At 48.4% G+C, this 16,016-nt stretch overlaps 1 protein-coding gene across 2 annotated transcripts in view; it reads left to right on the top strand.

The window, feature by feature from the left end:
* LOC137504065 (alcohol dehydrogenase 1-like) overlaps positions 1-16,016 on the top strand; it is a 90,841-nt gene that overhangs the window by 64,045 nt on the left and 10,780 nt on the right. For both annotated transcript variants that reach the window (XM_068232008.1, XM_068232019.1), the window contains exon 6: positions 13,335-13,595. In XM_068232008.1, the coding sequence (XP_068088109.1) occupies positions 13,335-13,595 (261 nt within the window). The remainder of the gene's footprint in view (positions 1-13,334; positions 13,596-16,016) is intronic.

Below are 16,016 nucleotides of genomic sequence, written 5' to 3' on the forward strand. Positions count from 1 at the left end.
GTCTTAATTATGGTAGTATGTATTATTTAAAAACTATAATGGGCAAAATTATTTAAAAACTGTAATGGGAGAAATAATGATATATTTTCCATTTTTTCTTAATATTCCCATTAAAATGCATTAACCCTCCTGGCGGTTGATTTTTTTTATGCCAAATGGGCAGAAATCATTTTTTTTTTTTATTTTATTTTTTTTTTGTATCATGTAAAGCTACCGGAGTGGTAGCTACATGAAACACCACTAGAGGGCGCATGTGTCCCTCTAGTGCGATCGTCGCCGGCATCTATAGCAAACAGGGGAACGCGTATATAACTCGTTTCCCTGTTTGGCTTCACCTGTCGCCATGGTGATGATCGGAATGACGTCATGGACGTCAGCCGACGTCCTGACGTCAGATGCCTCAGATCCAGCCCATAGCGCTGCCTGGAACTCATTGGTCCGGGCAGCGCAGGGCTCTGGCGGGGGGGCCCTCTTCCGCCGCTGCGTGCGGGCGATCGCCGCAGAGCGGCAGCGATCAAGCTGTGCGCGCGGCTAGCAAAGTGCTAGCTGCGCGCACAGCACTTTGAATGGGGAGAATCGCCCCACCAGTGGCTGAGATATCTTCCTGCGCGGCATAGCCCGAGCTCAGCTCGGGCTTACCGCCAGGAAGGTTAAACATAAAATAATAAAAAATGTGTTATGATAAGAAGTGATACATTTATTGGCAAATGAATGGGAGGAGTGCTGAAATGATGATTAAGGTGAAATAACACTGAAGGGTGAAGTGGTTAAACTCAGAAAAAAAGAGCATTTAAAAAACATTTTTCCTTTGCATTTTTAAAAATCGGTTTTCTCAAAAACTACAAGGTCTTTTTTAAAAATGTTGTAATTCTTTTTTTGACTTGTACCCAATATTCTCCTTAACATATGCGTTTTTTTGGGGGAGGGGGGGAGGGGGGCTTTGCTATTAAATTTGGCACAACATTAAACAAAAAATTAAGCAAAATTATGAATGGATTACACAAAATCAATAGATTTTACAAATTGTAATTATGTATCGGCGTAATTGGAAAAAATTTAGCAAAATTTTGCATAATCATAATTAGCTGATTATGATCAGTTACTACGTAAAGATGGCCCGAAGGGTTTGCCGGCGGACAGTTCCCCGCAAAAATAAGCTGTTTGTGTCCGCAGCGGGACACGAACACATAGCGCATTCAACCCGTCCCCTATACTTCATTATTGGGCTAAACTTTGACCATCTACATCACAGTCAGCAGACACATGGCAGCCAATCAGGCTGCACTCCCTCCTGGACCCCCCCCCCCCCCTCCCCCCTCCCAAAAAAAAAAATCTGCAGCGTCCGCCATTTTCTCAGTCTGCTGCTGCTGTTTTAGTGAGAGGAAGGGAGAGACATTTCTAAAGAAGATAGGGATTAGAGAAAGCGTTAGTTAGGCTGTTGTTAGCTTACTCCTTGCTTAAATTTGTTGCTGAAAGCACTCCAAAAAAGCTCTTTTGAGAGCTAATATTCTTCTGATGTGTTTTTTTTTGTGTGTGTGACACTGACACGCATAGATACAGCCCTGTCGCAGCTGGGCCTTGCTGTACTGTGCCAGGCCCAGCACACTGTATTACCACCAGTGCATATCTTTCCACTGTATTTGTGTCATTTAACTTACTATATCATAGCTCTCTTTGTGGGTGACACTGCATAGGTACAGCCCAGAGACAGTTGCCTGCTGGCATTTGTAGTCCCACCACTGTCTGCCAGCACACTGTATTATACCAGTGCATATCTTTCCACTGTATTTGTGTGATTTAACCCTCTACATCACAGTCAGCAGACACATGCCAATCAGGCTGCACTCCCCCGACGGGCCCCCCTATAAAAACGTAGCAGAGCCGGCCATGTTCTCTGGCTGCTGCTTTAGTGAGAGGCAGGGAGAGACATTGCTGGAGATAGGGAAAGTGTTAGTTAGGCTGTTATTAGCTTGCTCCTCGCTATTACTTATTGCTCAAAGCACCCCGCAAAAAAACCCTTTTGAGGGCTAATATGGTTCTGATGTTTGTTTTCTCTCTGACGCACTGCATACAGTCCCAGCTGGCCCTTGTAGTCTGCCAGCACACTCTATTACCAATGCATATCTTTCAACTGTATTTGTGATTGAACTTATAGCATAGCTCTCTGTGTGAGTGACACACTGCATACAGCATACAGTCCCAGCTGGTCCTTGTAGTCTGCCAGCACACTCTATTGCCAGTGCATATCTTTCAACTGTATTTGTGATTGCACTTACTAAAGCAAAGCTCTCTGTGTGGGTACCACACTGCATACAGCTCACAGTCCACGCAGCTGGCCCTTATTGTAGTCTGCCAGCACATTCTATTACCAGTGCATATTTTTCAACTGTATTTGTGATTGCACTTACTATAGCATAGCTCTCTGTGTGGATGACACACTGCAAATAGCCCACAGTTTGCGCAGCTGGCCCTTGTTGTAATCCGCCAGCACACTCCATTACCAGTGCATATCTTTCAACTGTATTTGTGATTGCACTTACTATAGGATATCTCTCTGTGTGGGTGACACACTGCATACAGCCCACAGTCCTCGCTGCCATTTGATTGCGCACACTGCTTTTACAGCACTTCAGCCTTTTTACAACCATTGTAATATCACAACTGCATATCTCTCTGTGTGTTAAAGTACACAGCCCACACACACAGCTGCTGTGTATTTGACACTGATTGTGTTCCTCTTTGTGATTACACACACTGTCTACCACTATTGAATATTGTTAGTACTACTGCAAACCACAATATGGAAAAAATGACAAGCAAAGGCAGGCCACCCCACAGGTCTTTTCAAGGTCGTGCTAGTGTGATTTCGTGCAGCTCTACACCAATGCTCAGTGTTCAGAGGGCACATACCCTCAACCCTCAAAATTCTGAGGACTTAGTTGACTGGTTAACACAGAACACCTCATCCTCTTCAGCTGCCGCATGGAACCGTGACATATCTTCCTCCTCCTGCTCTGATTTGGGCACCCCATAACTACTTACCTCTCAGCCAGCAGCCAACACCACTACTACTAGCACCACAGCCGCTCCACTACATATGTGTTATTCACACACGTTTGTGGTGAATTTACTGACCAACAACCATTATTGTTACAAGATGAAGGCACTAATAGATGTTACACCAACACCACCTCGCATGTCTCAGTTAGACGTCACTACACACATGGACGTAAGGTGTGAGGATAATGATGAACTACCTGTTGTTGGTGCAGTTTTTGAAGTGTCTGATACAAGCAAAGCTATGGATGATGATGAGTTGGGCATGGATGCCATGTGGGAGCCCGGAAGACGAGATGGGGGACAGAGAGGAGGGGGAGACAGAGAGGAGGAGGAGATGAGTTGCTGTAAGCAGGAGGGGGAGCTCATTGCAAACAGCTTGTGGCAGTGTCCAACGGCATGTATCGCCACCTAGGGTCAGCCAGCCAACATGCCCTTCAACGCCTGCTGCTGCCACCACCAGAATGTCGTTATCCCAGAGCTCACCAGTGTTGCTTTTTTTGTCTCTGTCTCAGATTACAGCAATGCCATCTGTAATATCTACCGAAAAAAGGGGGGGGGGGGGTACCAGGGAAAAAATCTTACAAACACAATTGTCAATCTGACATGCCCTATAGGTACTGTATCAGGTCTTATAAACCTGTTTATAACACATTTTAATAAATAATTAAAAAAACCCTATCATCTTGATGCTTTCGTGCAGTGATATCCTTAAATAGGTATGGTAGTCCTATACTATGGGGGTCCTGGCTGATCCCCCTCCACTTAAAATTGTATATAAGTGGGGTGTAGCTATCCCACAGGTAGACTACGAAAATCACTGCTCGGGGTGGTATGGACCTGAGCGTGGTTGCCTAATGTGATGTTATAAATCGCCCTGGCAAACCCCTCACAGATAATGATCCTATATACACACCCCACTGGGGGAGGCCATTTACAGAGGTGCTAGAATTTGTGCATAGTGCTGTACATAAAGACCCTAATGAGATCACACTTCACCACAAAGGCTTCTTCAGAAGGTGCTGTACATATGTTACATAGTGCTATACATAATACACAATCACCACAGAGTTAAAATAGCAACATGCCCCCTGTATCAAAGCCCCTGTCTCTTTTAACTCTGTGGTGATTGTGTATTATGTATAGCACTATGTAACATATGTATAGCACCTTCTGAAGAAGCCTTTGTGGTGAAATGTGATCTCATTAAGGTCTTTATGTACAGCACTATGCACAAATTCTAGCACCTCTGTAAATGGCCTCCACCAGTGGGGTGTGTATATAGGATCATTATCTGTGAGGGGTTTGCCAAGGCGATTTATAACATCACATTAGGCAACCACGCTCAGGTCCATACCACCCCGAGCAGTGATTTTCGTAGTCTACCTGTGGGATAGCTACACCCCACTTATATACAATTTTAAGTGGAGGGGGATGAGCCAGGACCCCCATAGTATATGACTACCATACCTATTTAAGGATATCACTGCACGAAAGCATCAAGATGATAGGGTGTTTTTAATTATTTATTAAAATGTGTTATAAACAGGTTTATAAGACCTGATACAGTACCTATAGGGCATGTCAGATTGAGAATTGTGTTTGTAAGATTTTTTCCCTGGTACCCCCCCCCCCCTTTTTTCGGTAGATATTACAGATGGCATTGCTGTAATCTGAGACAGAGACAAAAAAAGCAACACTGGTGAGCTCTGGGATAACGACATTCTGGTGGTGGCAGCAGCAGGCGTTGAAGGGCATGTTGGCTGGCTGACCCTAGGTGGCGATACATGCCGTTGGACACTGCCACGAGCTGTTTGCAATGAGCTCCCCCTCCTGCTTACAGAAACTCATCTCCTCCTCCTCTCTGTCTCCCCATCCTCTCTGTCCCCCATCTCGTCTTCCGGGCTCCCACATGGCCACAACAGCCACCTAGAGACAACTGCCTTACGAAGGCACATGATGTCCCAGCACAAACACCAATGCGATGAGCACATGAGGAAAAGAAGCACACAAATGCAAAGCCACCCTCTGCCTCATTTTCCTCCTCCTGGTCCAGCATCTTCAGCTGCTTTATCCTCTGCTGCCCTTGCACCTTTACAGCCACCCTCCTCCACTCCACCTCTCACCTTGAGCAGTTCCTGCTCCTCTGCCCACAGCAGCCAGGTGTCCGTTAAGGAAATATTTGAGCGGAAGAAGCCAATGTCTGCCGGACACCCCCTTGCTTGACGTCTGACAGCTGGCTTGGCGGAACTGTTAGCACACCAGCTGTTACCATACCAGCTGGTGGACTCTGAGGCCTTCCGAAAATGTGTGGCGATTGGGACAACGCAGTGGAAGATATCAGGCTGCAATTTTTCAAAAAAGGCGATACCCAAACTGTACCGTGATGTTGAAAGGCAAGTGGTGTCATCCCTGGCACACAGCGTTGGGTCAAGGGTCCATCTGTCCTCAGATGCCTGGTCTGCAAAGCACGGTCAGGGCAAGTATATTTCTTATACGCCATACTGGGTAAACCTGCTGACCCCTGGCAAGTATGGAGCACGTGGCTGTGCGGTGGACTTGGTGACACTGCCATGGCTTGCAGGCAGGCCTGCTCCCACCTCCTCTTCTCCTCCTACTCCTCCTTCTATATCCTCTTCACTGTCGTTCTCCTCCTCGGCTGAATGCTACTCTACTGCTGCGCTCTCCTCTCAAACTGCACACCTCCAGTTCCCCAGGGCCTATTCCGCATGCCAGGTACGACGGTGTCACGCCATCTTGGACATGTCTTGCCTCAAAGCTGAGGGTCACACCAGACCAGCACTCCTGGCTGCTCTGTGTTATAAACTGTTCTTATCACCTTGCTTCGACACCATCGTCTCACAGACTGTGAGATCACTTGACTCTCCACCCAGCAAACAGTAGATAGACTTTCTCAGGCTTCTCCAATGTTTCCGTTATTTATTCAAGTCACAGAAAGACAGATAGATACAGTCATCATATCCTAGCTATGCAAATCTTCATGTTGCATTATAAGCTCATGATTAGACTCCCTACCGAAGTCTATCAGGTACCTTCTTGCTAACCTACGTTCCACTAAACTACCTATGTACAGCAAACATTATATCAGATTACATAAAGGAAGAACATGCTTAGAGGTCCAAGTCGGCCTTGCGAGCTAGTGCAGAAGGAAGAAGCAGAAGTGAGTTCTCCATCGCTCGCTCCAGATTTAATACCGGCTAGGAAAGAGTTAAATATGACATCATCTTCGCCACCCCCTATATCAGTCTATTGGTGGACCCACTCATGGTGTCATCATACCCGCCTACTCGATTAATAATCAATGAGACATTTGACATACATGCAGGAATGTGAATATTTACAAAACATGACTGATGTTTATTGTTCCAGGCCCAGGTCAGGGAGACCTGCGGCCTTGTTCAGAACAGCTTCTTGGTATGTTCTAGTTCTGCTGACAGAACTGCAGATTTTCTCTCTTCAGAGAAAATCCCCTTAAAGGGCAGGTCTGCTCATCAAGCCTTTTTGACTAACTCAGTCCAAATAACTGAGGCCTACTTAAATTATAACAATCCCCCCTAAAACGGCTTGACCCGCAGATCCCAGCGTCTGAACCTCCCAGTACCTGGTTTCTTTCGTTTATGTTTCACTTTTCGATGTTCGTGCTCACACAACTTCTCTGCTCTCGGTGGTTACCCCTGGAAGAGAAAGAGCAAGACCTCTTGGTCTTCCTGTAACCAGGCTCTCTGGGGAAGCCCTACTTCTAAGTCCCTCAATACCACATGCCCAGCGTCACATGCCTGTATGCAGATCCCTGAATGCCCACTTGGTAGGTAGCCACATGGCAAACACCGTACTGATACACTGTCACTCTGTAAACGGCAATTCTATCATCTGTATAATCGCCCCATGAACTGTTGTCAGTCCTTGTTCTTTGTGCTACAATTGATAGGAGCTGGAAAAAAACATATTTGACTAATCAGTGGACGAAAAAAAACGCACAAAAAAAACAGCCCCAGCCCAGCATAGACCCCTCAGTCAAGCTCTGGCCCTGTCCACGACAAAACCCGGAAAAAAACGTTACCGCTCTGCAGAAGCGGCGACGGAAACCCGAATTGGTCAACTCCCTTTTTTCCAACTCCGGCACCCCCCTGATGCACTGTCCCCCCCTATACGCTATTGAGAACTCATGCTGCACCACCCATTAAGGTGCCCCACTTACAGGAATAATCCCATAAGCAACTCAGTACAGACCCTTTCCTGATCTGCACTGCTACGTGTGTCCCCGCACCGAGCTGGGAAACACTTCCTATTCTGGCATTCCTTTCCATGGACCCAGGGAAAATCTCTGGGGAAATACTTTGAGAACCGAGACACACAGTAGACTGTCTCTGTATTTCTACCCCCCTTCCTTTCAGCTGCTCTGCCCGGAGCCGCGAGCACAGCCTGACGTGACGTGGATCCCCCCAGCCCCTCCTCCCCCCTGCCATGACGTGTGGGGGCCATGACTCACGGGGGCGGGCTCTCTCCACTGCCGCCATTTTGAGTCCTGGACTGCCAGCCAAGATGGCTGCTCCCATAGCAGCCTCTCGTTCCTATAGACCTAGGAGAGAAAACAAAACTCACACAGAACATACATTTTTTTTTTATCGTTACACACAGCATCTATCCACAGTGCACAAAAATCAGCCTCAGCATTCCTTCACGTCTCAGCTGTAATCCGAACTGCAATCAGACATACGGATCCCCAGAGACGTAGGAATCTTTCTCACTCTATCACAGACATAACTAAGAACCGCCCGAGCGAGCTATACGACTCCAAACCACTGTAACTGTTTTAACTGTTAACATCCCAGCTAGAACTTCAACACAATACAGACATTGAAAAAACATGTTAGCAGCAGCACCGACTGGAAATGCGAGAAACGTGCAGAACATCTCACAAACAGAAAGACACTCGCTTTCCTCTTCTCTCCCTCTATCCCCTCTCTCCACAACTCATCTGCAGCTTATCTCAGCCCTAACTCAGAACTATTACAGCACTATTACTGAGACGCACAACAGACGAGCTGGCTGAACAACATAACAGATGCAGATATTTACAAGCCTGTTAGCAACTCTGACTGGAAACGCGTGGAGGAAAGACAAACCAAAACCTCACCCATTATCTCAGCTGTCCCTCTGCGAACTTCCACAGCTACCCAGAGACAAGGGCTGTCCACCCAGCTCCCCGAGAAAAAACTTACTTCTAAGTTTTACAACTGTTCTCTCCTGTCTACTCTGCTACCCCTCCCCCCTGTCCACCACTAACACTGATGGTTTCCCTCTGCCGCGGGGGACCCCCCCCCCCCCCTTATCTATCATCCTGCCCAGTCTCTGGACAGGGAGAGAAAAACAAAACCCAGAGAGAGAGAAAACAAAACATCTGCCACACAGGAACATCGAATCCTAAAAAACAATTAAAGCGCATAAACTCTGAAAACACGTTCTGTATTTACATCGGAGCTGCACCTCTCCTCACCCCTCCCTTCACGCACAGGAGAGATGAGAAGCCCGCAGCCTCCACTCTGCAATTAACACAGAATATACACATTAACACATTATCCTCCTCTCATACAATAAAGATAATGCAACACAACAACGTAAAACATACTTGCCTGATCAGAGGACTGTGTAAGCCTGCGAATTCGACCAGCTTTTGGCAACTTTCCACGACACTGAGTGGATCCCTGGAACTACTGAGCGTCAGCTCTGTGTACCCACACTGGCTCAGCGGATCAATCTCCAGCGGCAGCTGCCAGCCGGCCTCGGAGCCTTCCAGTCACCTGTGATCCGGTTTAGGCTGTGACTGATGTGCACTGTCAGTCAAAGTTTAACATCCACGAGTGTCGCCGCTGGTTCTCTCGAATTGCAGCTGTGTGCTTGGCTCCCGCACACTCCCACTTATCAGTATCAGCTTGATAAGCTTTACCGTCTGCGTCCGTCTATTCCGCTTGCTTTGCTGTGGAATATCTTGAAACCACTTTCTTCGGCCCCGGCCCCGTCTGCCTGTATAGCTAGGCAGGGAAGGATTTCAGGCACCACTGTTATAAACTGTTCTTATCACCTTGCTTCGACACCATCGTCTCACAGACTGTGAGATCACTTGACTCTCCACCCAGCAAACAGTAGATAGACTTTCTCAGGCTTCTCCAATGTTTCCGTTATTTATTCAAGTCACAGAAAGACAGATAGATACAGTCATCATATCCTAGCTATGCAAATCTTCATGTTGCATTATAAGCTCATGATTAGACTCCCTACCGAAGTCTATCAGGTACCTTCTTGCTAACCTACGTTCCACTAAACTACCTATGTACAGCAAACATTATATCAGATTACATAAAGGAAGAACATGCTTAGAGGTCCAAGTCGGCCTTGCGAGCTAGTGCAGAAGGAAGAAGCAGAAGTGAGTTCTCCATCGCTCGCTCCAGATTTAATACCGGCTAGGAAAGAGTTAAATATGACATCATCTTCGCCACCCCCTATATCAGTCTATTGGTGGACCCACTCATGGTGTCATCATACCCGCCTACTCGATTAATAATCAATGAGACATTTGACATACATGCAGGAATGTGAATATTTACAAAACATGACTGATGTTTATTGTTCCAGGCCCAGGTCAGGGAGACCTGCGGCCTTGTTCAGAACAGCTTCTTGGTATGTTCTAGTTCTGCTGACAGAACTGCAGATTTTCTCTCTTCAGAGAAAATCCCCTTAAAGGGCAGGTCTGCTCATCAAGCCTTTTTGACTAACTCAGTCCAAATAACTGAGGCCTACTTAAATTATAACACTCTGAACAAACAGGTGGCTTAGTGGCTAACCCCGCACCAACTGGAGATCGGCAACGTGGTGTGTGAGAGTGAACAGGAAGAGGAAGAGTTGTGGGAACCATCACCACCAGAACCTGATTTGTTGTCAACACCTGCGGCAGCACAGAGGAGGAGGAGGAGTCTGGGGAAGAGGAGTCAGAGGAAGAAGGTGGCTTTGAGAAGGAGATGAAAGAACAACTGCAGCAGGCGTCGCAGGGGGCTTGTGCTGCTCACCTTTCGAGTACCAGTGGTATTGTTTGTGGCTGGGAGGAGGAGGAGGAGAAATTCCCAGACATCAGTCAGGAAGAGGAGATGATGATGATTAGGTCGGCATCCAACCTTGTGCAGATGGGGTCTTTCATGCTGTCCAGCCTGGTGAGGGACCCCCATATAAAAAAAAAAACCTCAAGGAGAAAGACCTGTACTGGGTGGCAACGCTACTAGACCCTCGGTATAAGCGGCGGATATGTTACTAAATTACCAGAAGGTAGGAAAGGATGCCGCACTTGCACAACAAGCTGGCAAGTATGCTTTACACTGTGTTTAAAGGTGATGTCACAGCACAATGGGAAAAAGGTGCTAGTAGTCATCCTCCTCCTCCCATGTCCTCGCAGTCAAGAACAGGACATTTTAGTGATCTGATGGTGATGTCGAACATGTAGACTTTCTTTAGTCAAATGCCTCACCTCAGCCCTTCGGGATCCACCTTCCACGAATGCCTCGACCGGCAGGTAGCCAACTACCTGGCCTTAAAGGGACACTGTAGGGGGTCAGGGGAAAATGAGTTGAAGTTACCTGAGGCTTCTACAGACTTTAAGGTCTGAAAACCACTGCGCCTGCGTTGCCGTGTCCTCACTCCCGCTGATGGCACCAGGAGCGTACTGCACAGGCCCAGTATGATCTGTGCCTGCACCGTGCTCTCCTGGTGACATCAGGGGAAGCGAGGACACGGCAACGCAGGCGCAGTGGTTTTCAGACTTTAAAGTCTGAAATTCCAGAAGTGAACCGGAGGCGGGGCCGGAGCATTGGTGAGTGGCTGCACGGGCACAGGATGCCTGCGGGTGACCATTAGAAGCCCCAGGTAACTTCAACACATTTTCCTCCGAAACACCCCCCCCCCCCCCCCCCCCACACACACACACACACACACACACACAGTATCCCTTTAAGTGTGGATATAGACATTATGAGCACTGATGAACCCCTGGACTACTGGGTGTGCAGGCTTGACCTGTGGCCAGAGCTGTCACAATTTGTCATCAAACTTCTGGCTTGCTCCGTCTCAAGCGTCCTGTCAGAAATGACTTTCAGCGGAGCAGGAGGAATTGTCACTGACAAGAGAAGTCGTCTAGGTCAAAAAAGTGTTCAGTACCTCACCTTTATTAAAATTAATGAGGCACAGATCTCGGAGGGCTACTGCCTGCCCGAAGACTAAGTCAGTCCCAGCACAGCATCTCTGCCTGCACGCCACTACTGCCTGCCTGAAGACTAAAGCTGGCCATACACTGGCCTGATTTGCCGCCGTTTCGACAGCAGATTCGATCACTGGGATCGAATCTGCTGCCAATCGTTCGCGCTACACCCCGAATTTCGATCCTTTTCGTCCGATCCCGTCGATCTCTCCGTGCGGAAAATTAGCGTCGATCGCCCGCGGGTAGGGAGCGCGTCGCTAGCGGCATTCGAGTACCCGACGACCGACGCAATAGAGCCGCATACATTACCTGCTCCGCCGGCACGACTACCCCCGGTCACCGCTGCTCCGTGTCCGCGCTGGTCTCCGGCATGCTTCAGTTCCTCCTGCCCGGCAGGAAGTTTAAACAGTAGAGGGCGCTCTACTGTTTAAACTTCCTGCCGGGCAGGAAGAAGTAAAGCATGCCGGGGCCAGAGACGAGAGCGGAGACGGAGCAGCGGTGACCTGGGGACTGGAATTGCGCCGGCGGAGCAGGTAATGTATGCGGGCATGCGGGTGGGGGAAGCGGCGGCAGCACCACCACCGCAACAGATTGTGAACGGTTTCAGGCTGCAATCGGTTCACAATCTGTTTGCAGTAAAGGTAGCCATACGATCCCTCTCTGATCAGATTCGATCAGATAGGGATCTGTCAGTTGGTCGAATCTGATGGCAAATCGACCAGTGTATGGCTACCTTAAGTCAGTCCCCACACAGTATCTCTGCCTGCACGCCTCTTGACTGCCTTCTCCACCACCACCAACAGGGTCCAGCACTCCAGGTGGATCCTGATGTTTAACCCTCCTGGCGGTTTATAAAAAATCCGCCAGGGGGCAGCAAAGTCTTTTTTTAAAAAAAAATTTTTAATTTTTTCATGTAGCGAGACAAAGTCTCGCTACGTGATAGCCGCTGCTCAGCGGCATCCCTCCAGTCCCTCCAAACGCCTCCGGCGATCGGAGATCAGGAGATCCCGTTCAGAGAACGGGATCTCCTGGAGGACTTCCCCCATCGCCATGGCGACGGGCGGCATGACGTCACCGACATCATCGACGTCATTGGGAGACCCGATCTACCCCTCAGCGCTGTCTGGCACTGATTGGCCAGGCAGCGCACGGGGTCTGGGGGGTGGGGCCTAACGGCGCAGCGAGCGCCGCGTAATCGGTGCAGAGCGGTGGCGATCAGAGGGCAGACGCAGCTAGCAAAGTGCTAGCTGCGTGCTGCAAAAAAAAAAGAAATTATCAAAATCGGCCCAGCAGGGCCTGAGAAATCCCCCTGCGCGGCATAGCCCGTGCTCAGCACGGGCTTACTGCCAGGGAGGTTAATTAAAGGACTTACGAGGCGAATTTACAAAAAAAAAGTTATTTACCTTATTCCAATAGCTGACCTCAGACCAGACGATCGGCGCCTCCCTTGTCATTTTCAGACTCTCCCTTATCTAAATCCACGCTTCCTTACACGACCCGACCCTCCCTCGGGTCGCCTTATCTGATGGCGATTAGAATCGCCGCTTTAAAATTCAAATGCCTTTGTAGGTTCGCATAGCCGCTGTTGCGGCTGCACAGGTTTCCAGCCCTGTCTGCGGGCCGTCCTAGCTCCGTGCACGCTTATATACATCGTGTGGGCGTCCCCACATGGCCGCCCACATGACTAAGTTGTGTTCCAGTCAGCTGCGCCCCCTGTAATCACGCTGGCACAGTGCTGTGTCAGCGTGATTACAGGGGGCGCGGCTGACTGGAACACAGTGATATACAGTGAAATAGTCCCTGTAAATTTTAAAATTCTTCTGCCCATTGAAGTCTATGGTGGTTCGCTCGGTTCGTGTGAACTCAACCTTTTGCGGAAGTTCGCGAACCCAAAATCTGATGTTTGGGCCATCTCTATTATTATGCCCCTGCACTTATCTCCTCTATTGCCTATTTAGTGGACATTTATTACTGCATTGTCATTACTATCCTAATTCTCAATTTTCTGTCACAGGTCACACCTGGATCCACATGTGCTGTGTTTGGCTTAGGTGGCATAGGCTTGTCTGTAATAATCGGATGCAGAGTTGCTGGTGCAGCACGAATCATTGGAATTGATGTGAATACTGATAAGTTTTCTAAAGCCAAAGAATTAGGCGCTACTGAGTGTATCAACCCAAAGGACTGTAAAGAGCCCATCCATGAAGTGATAGCAAAGATGACTGGTGGAGGAGTTAACTATTCTTTTGAATGCATTGGAAACACTGATATCATGGTCAGTACCTGAGCAAATTAAAACTTACAAATGGCACAATCCAATTTACTTTTTTTCCCCTAGGAGATAATTTTTCATCTCTTTTTAAATTCATTTTTCAGAATTCTGCAATTGAAAACATACTGTCAAAATTAGTATTTTCTGTACATCCGTATTTCTGTATTTGCTGTACATCTCACAATGGATTCAATTCACTAAGCAGTTTAGACTAGTCTACAGATGAGTTTTAGTGTACTGATGATTTGCTGTAGTGTTTTAGATCTGTTTTTAGACCTGGTCTAACATTCAGTAATTACACACTTCACAAAGTCAAACAAGGAGTAACCACGCCCACATTTTCTGACAGAGATTAGACCAGCTGATTTCTTGTTGGTAAAAGAATTTTGTGAGGTATTTTAGATGTGAGGATGGAACCTTTTGAATTAATTATGCAGGAGTTTAATTGTATCCAGAGGAGAGCTCATCAGAGGAGAAGGATGTCAGTCATAGTGTAACGATCAGTGTTAGCAAACAGGAGTCTGGTTATTACGTGATCTGCAGTATCACCAATAATCCAGACACTATACCTGATTATATGGTGATCTGCAGAATCACCAATAATGCAAGTATAGCAAGTAACAGGAATAGTAGCAATATACCGTGTGGTGCTTGGTGCAACAGTAGTACTAAATAGATTTAGCAACACCTCACCAGAGGAGCTGGTGGGTACTATCAGTACTGAAGTCCTCACCAGAGATCAGGGCTCTCTGGTGGGGAGGCAAGGTCAGACAGGCAAGGTTGGCAACAGACAGGCAATACAGTACAGAATCAGAAGGCAAGAGGATGAAGGTTAACCAGGCAGAGTCGGCAGCAATATCAGATGGGCAAAGGTACAGAAACAGTGAGCGAGAGAGAGGTCAGAGGCGAGCTAGAGTCATGCACAGAATATCAATAAAGAAGGTAATACAATAATAACAATAATTCCTATCTAGTGTGAAATCCCCGGTTTCCTCCCAGATCAAAGCACACCGGAACTATCTAAGGTCTGAGCGCTAACATGAAGTATTCGCAACAGCAGACAAGTTGTGAGTGAAGCCGAGAGGCTTAAGAAGCAGAGGAGACCCAATTGTCACGCCCACTCCTCTGAGCCAATGAGGATTTCAACTTAACCACTTGAGGACCCACCCTTTACCCCCCCCTTAAGGACCAGCGCTGTTTTAGCTGATCTGTGCTGGGTGGGCTCTGCAGCCCCCAGCACAGATCAGGGTGCAGGCAGAGCGACCAGATCGCCTCCCTTTTTTCCCCACTAGGGGGATGATGTGCTGGGGGGGTCTGATCGCTCCTGCCTGCCGGGTGTTGCGGGGGGGGGGGCACCTCAAAGCCCCCCTCCGCGGCGAAATCCCCCCTCCCTCTCCTACCTGGCCCCCCCTGGTGAACCGGGCTGCACAGGACGCTATCCGTCCTGTGCAGCCAGTGACAGGACGTCCCCTGTCACATGGCGGCGATCCCCGGCCGCTGATTGGCCGGGGATCGCCGATCTGCCTTACGGCGCTGCTGCGCAGCAGCGCCGTACAATGTAAACAAAGCGGATTATTTCCGCTTGTGTTTACATTTAGCCTGCGAGCCGCCATCGGCGGCCCGCAGGCTATTCACGGAGCCCCCCGCCGTGAATTGACAGGAAGCAGCCGCTCGCGCGAGCGGCTGCTTCCTGATTAATCAGCCTGCAGCTGGCGACGCAATACTGCGTCGCTGGTCCTGCAGCTGCCACTTTGCCGACGCACGGTATAAGCGTGTGGTCGGCAAGTGGTTAAAGGGACACTTAAGTCAAACAAAAAAAATGAGTTTTACTCACCTAGGGCTTCCAATAGCCCCCTGCAGCTGTTCGGTGCCCTCGCTGTCTCCCTCCGATCCTCCTGGCCCCGCCAGCAGCCACTTCCTGTTTCGGTGACAGGAGCTGACAGGCTGGGGACACGAGTGATTCTTCGCGTTCCCAGACACATTAGCACCCTCTATGCTGCTATATGGTATATGATATGCTATAGCAGCATAGATGGCGCTATTGTGGCCAGGAACGCAAAGAATCACTCACGACCCCAGCCTGTCAGCTCCTGTCACCGAAACAGGAAGTGGCTGCCAGCGGGGCCAGGAGGATCGGAGGGAGATGGCGAGGGCACCAGACAGCTGCAGCGGGCTATTGGAAGCCCCAGGTGAGTAAAACTCATTTTTTTTGTTTGACTTAAGTGTCCCTTTTAGATCAGAGCAGTTTTTAAAGGGAACCTAAACTGAAAGGGGTATGGATGTTTCCTTTTAAACCATAATGTACCAGTTGCCTGTCAGTCCTGCTGATCTCTTTGGCTGCAGTAGTGGCTGAATCACAGACTTGAAACAAGCATGCAGCTAATCCATTCTCACTTCAGTCATAGCACCTGATCTGCATGCTTG

Source organism: Hyperolius riggenbachi, chromosome 1 (assembly GCF_040937935.1).
Source record: "Hyperolius riggenbachi isolate aHypRig1 chromosome 1, aHypRig1.pri, whole genome shotgun sequence".
Taxonomy (NCBI): domain Eukaryota; kingdom Metazoa; phylum Chordata; class Amphibia; order Anura; family Hyperoliidae; genus Hyperolius; species Hyperolius riggenbachi.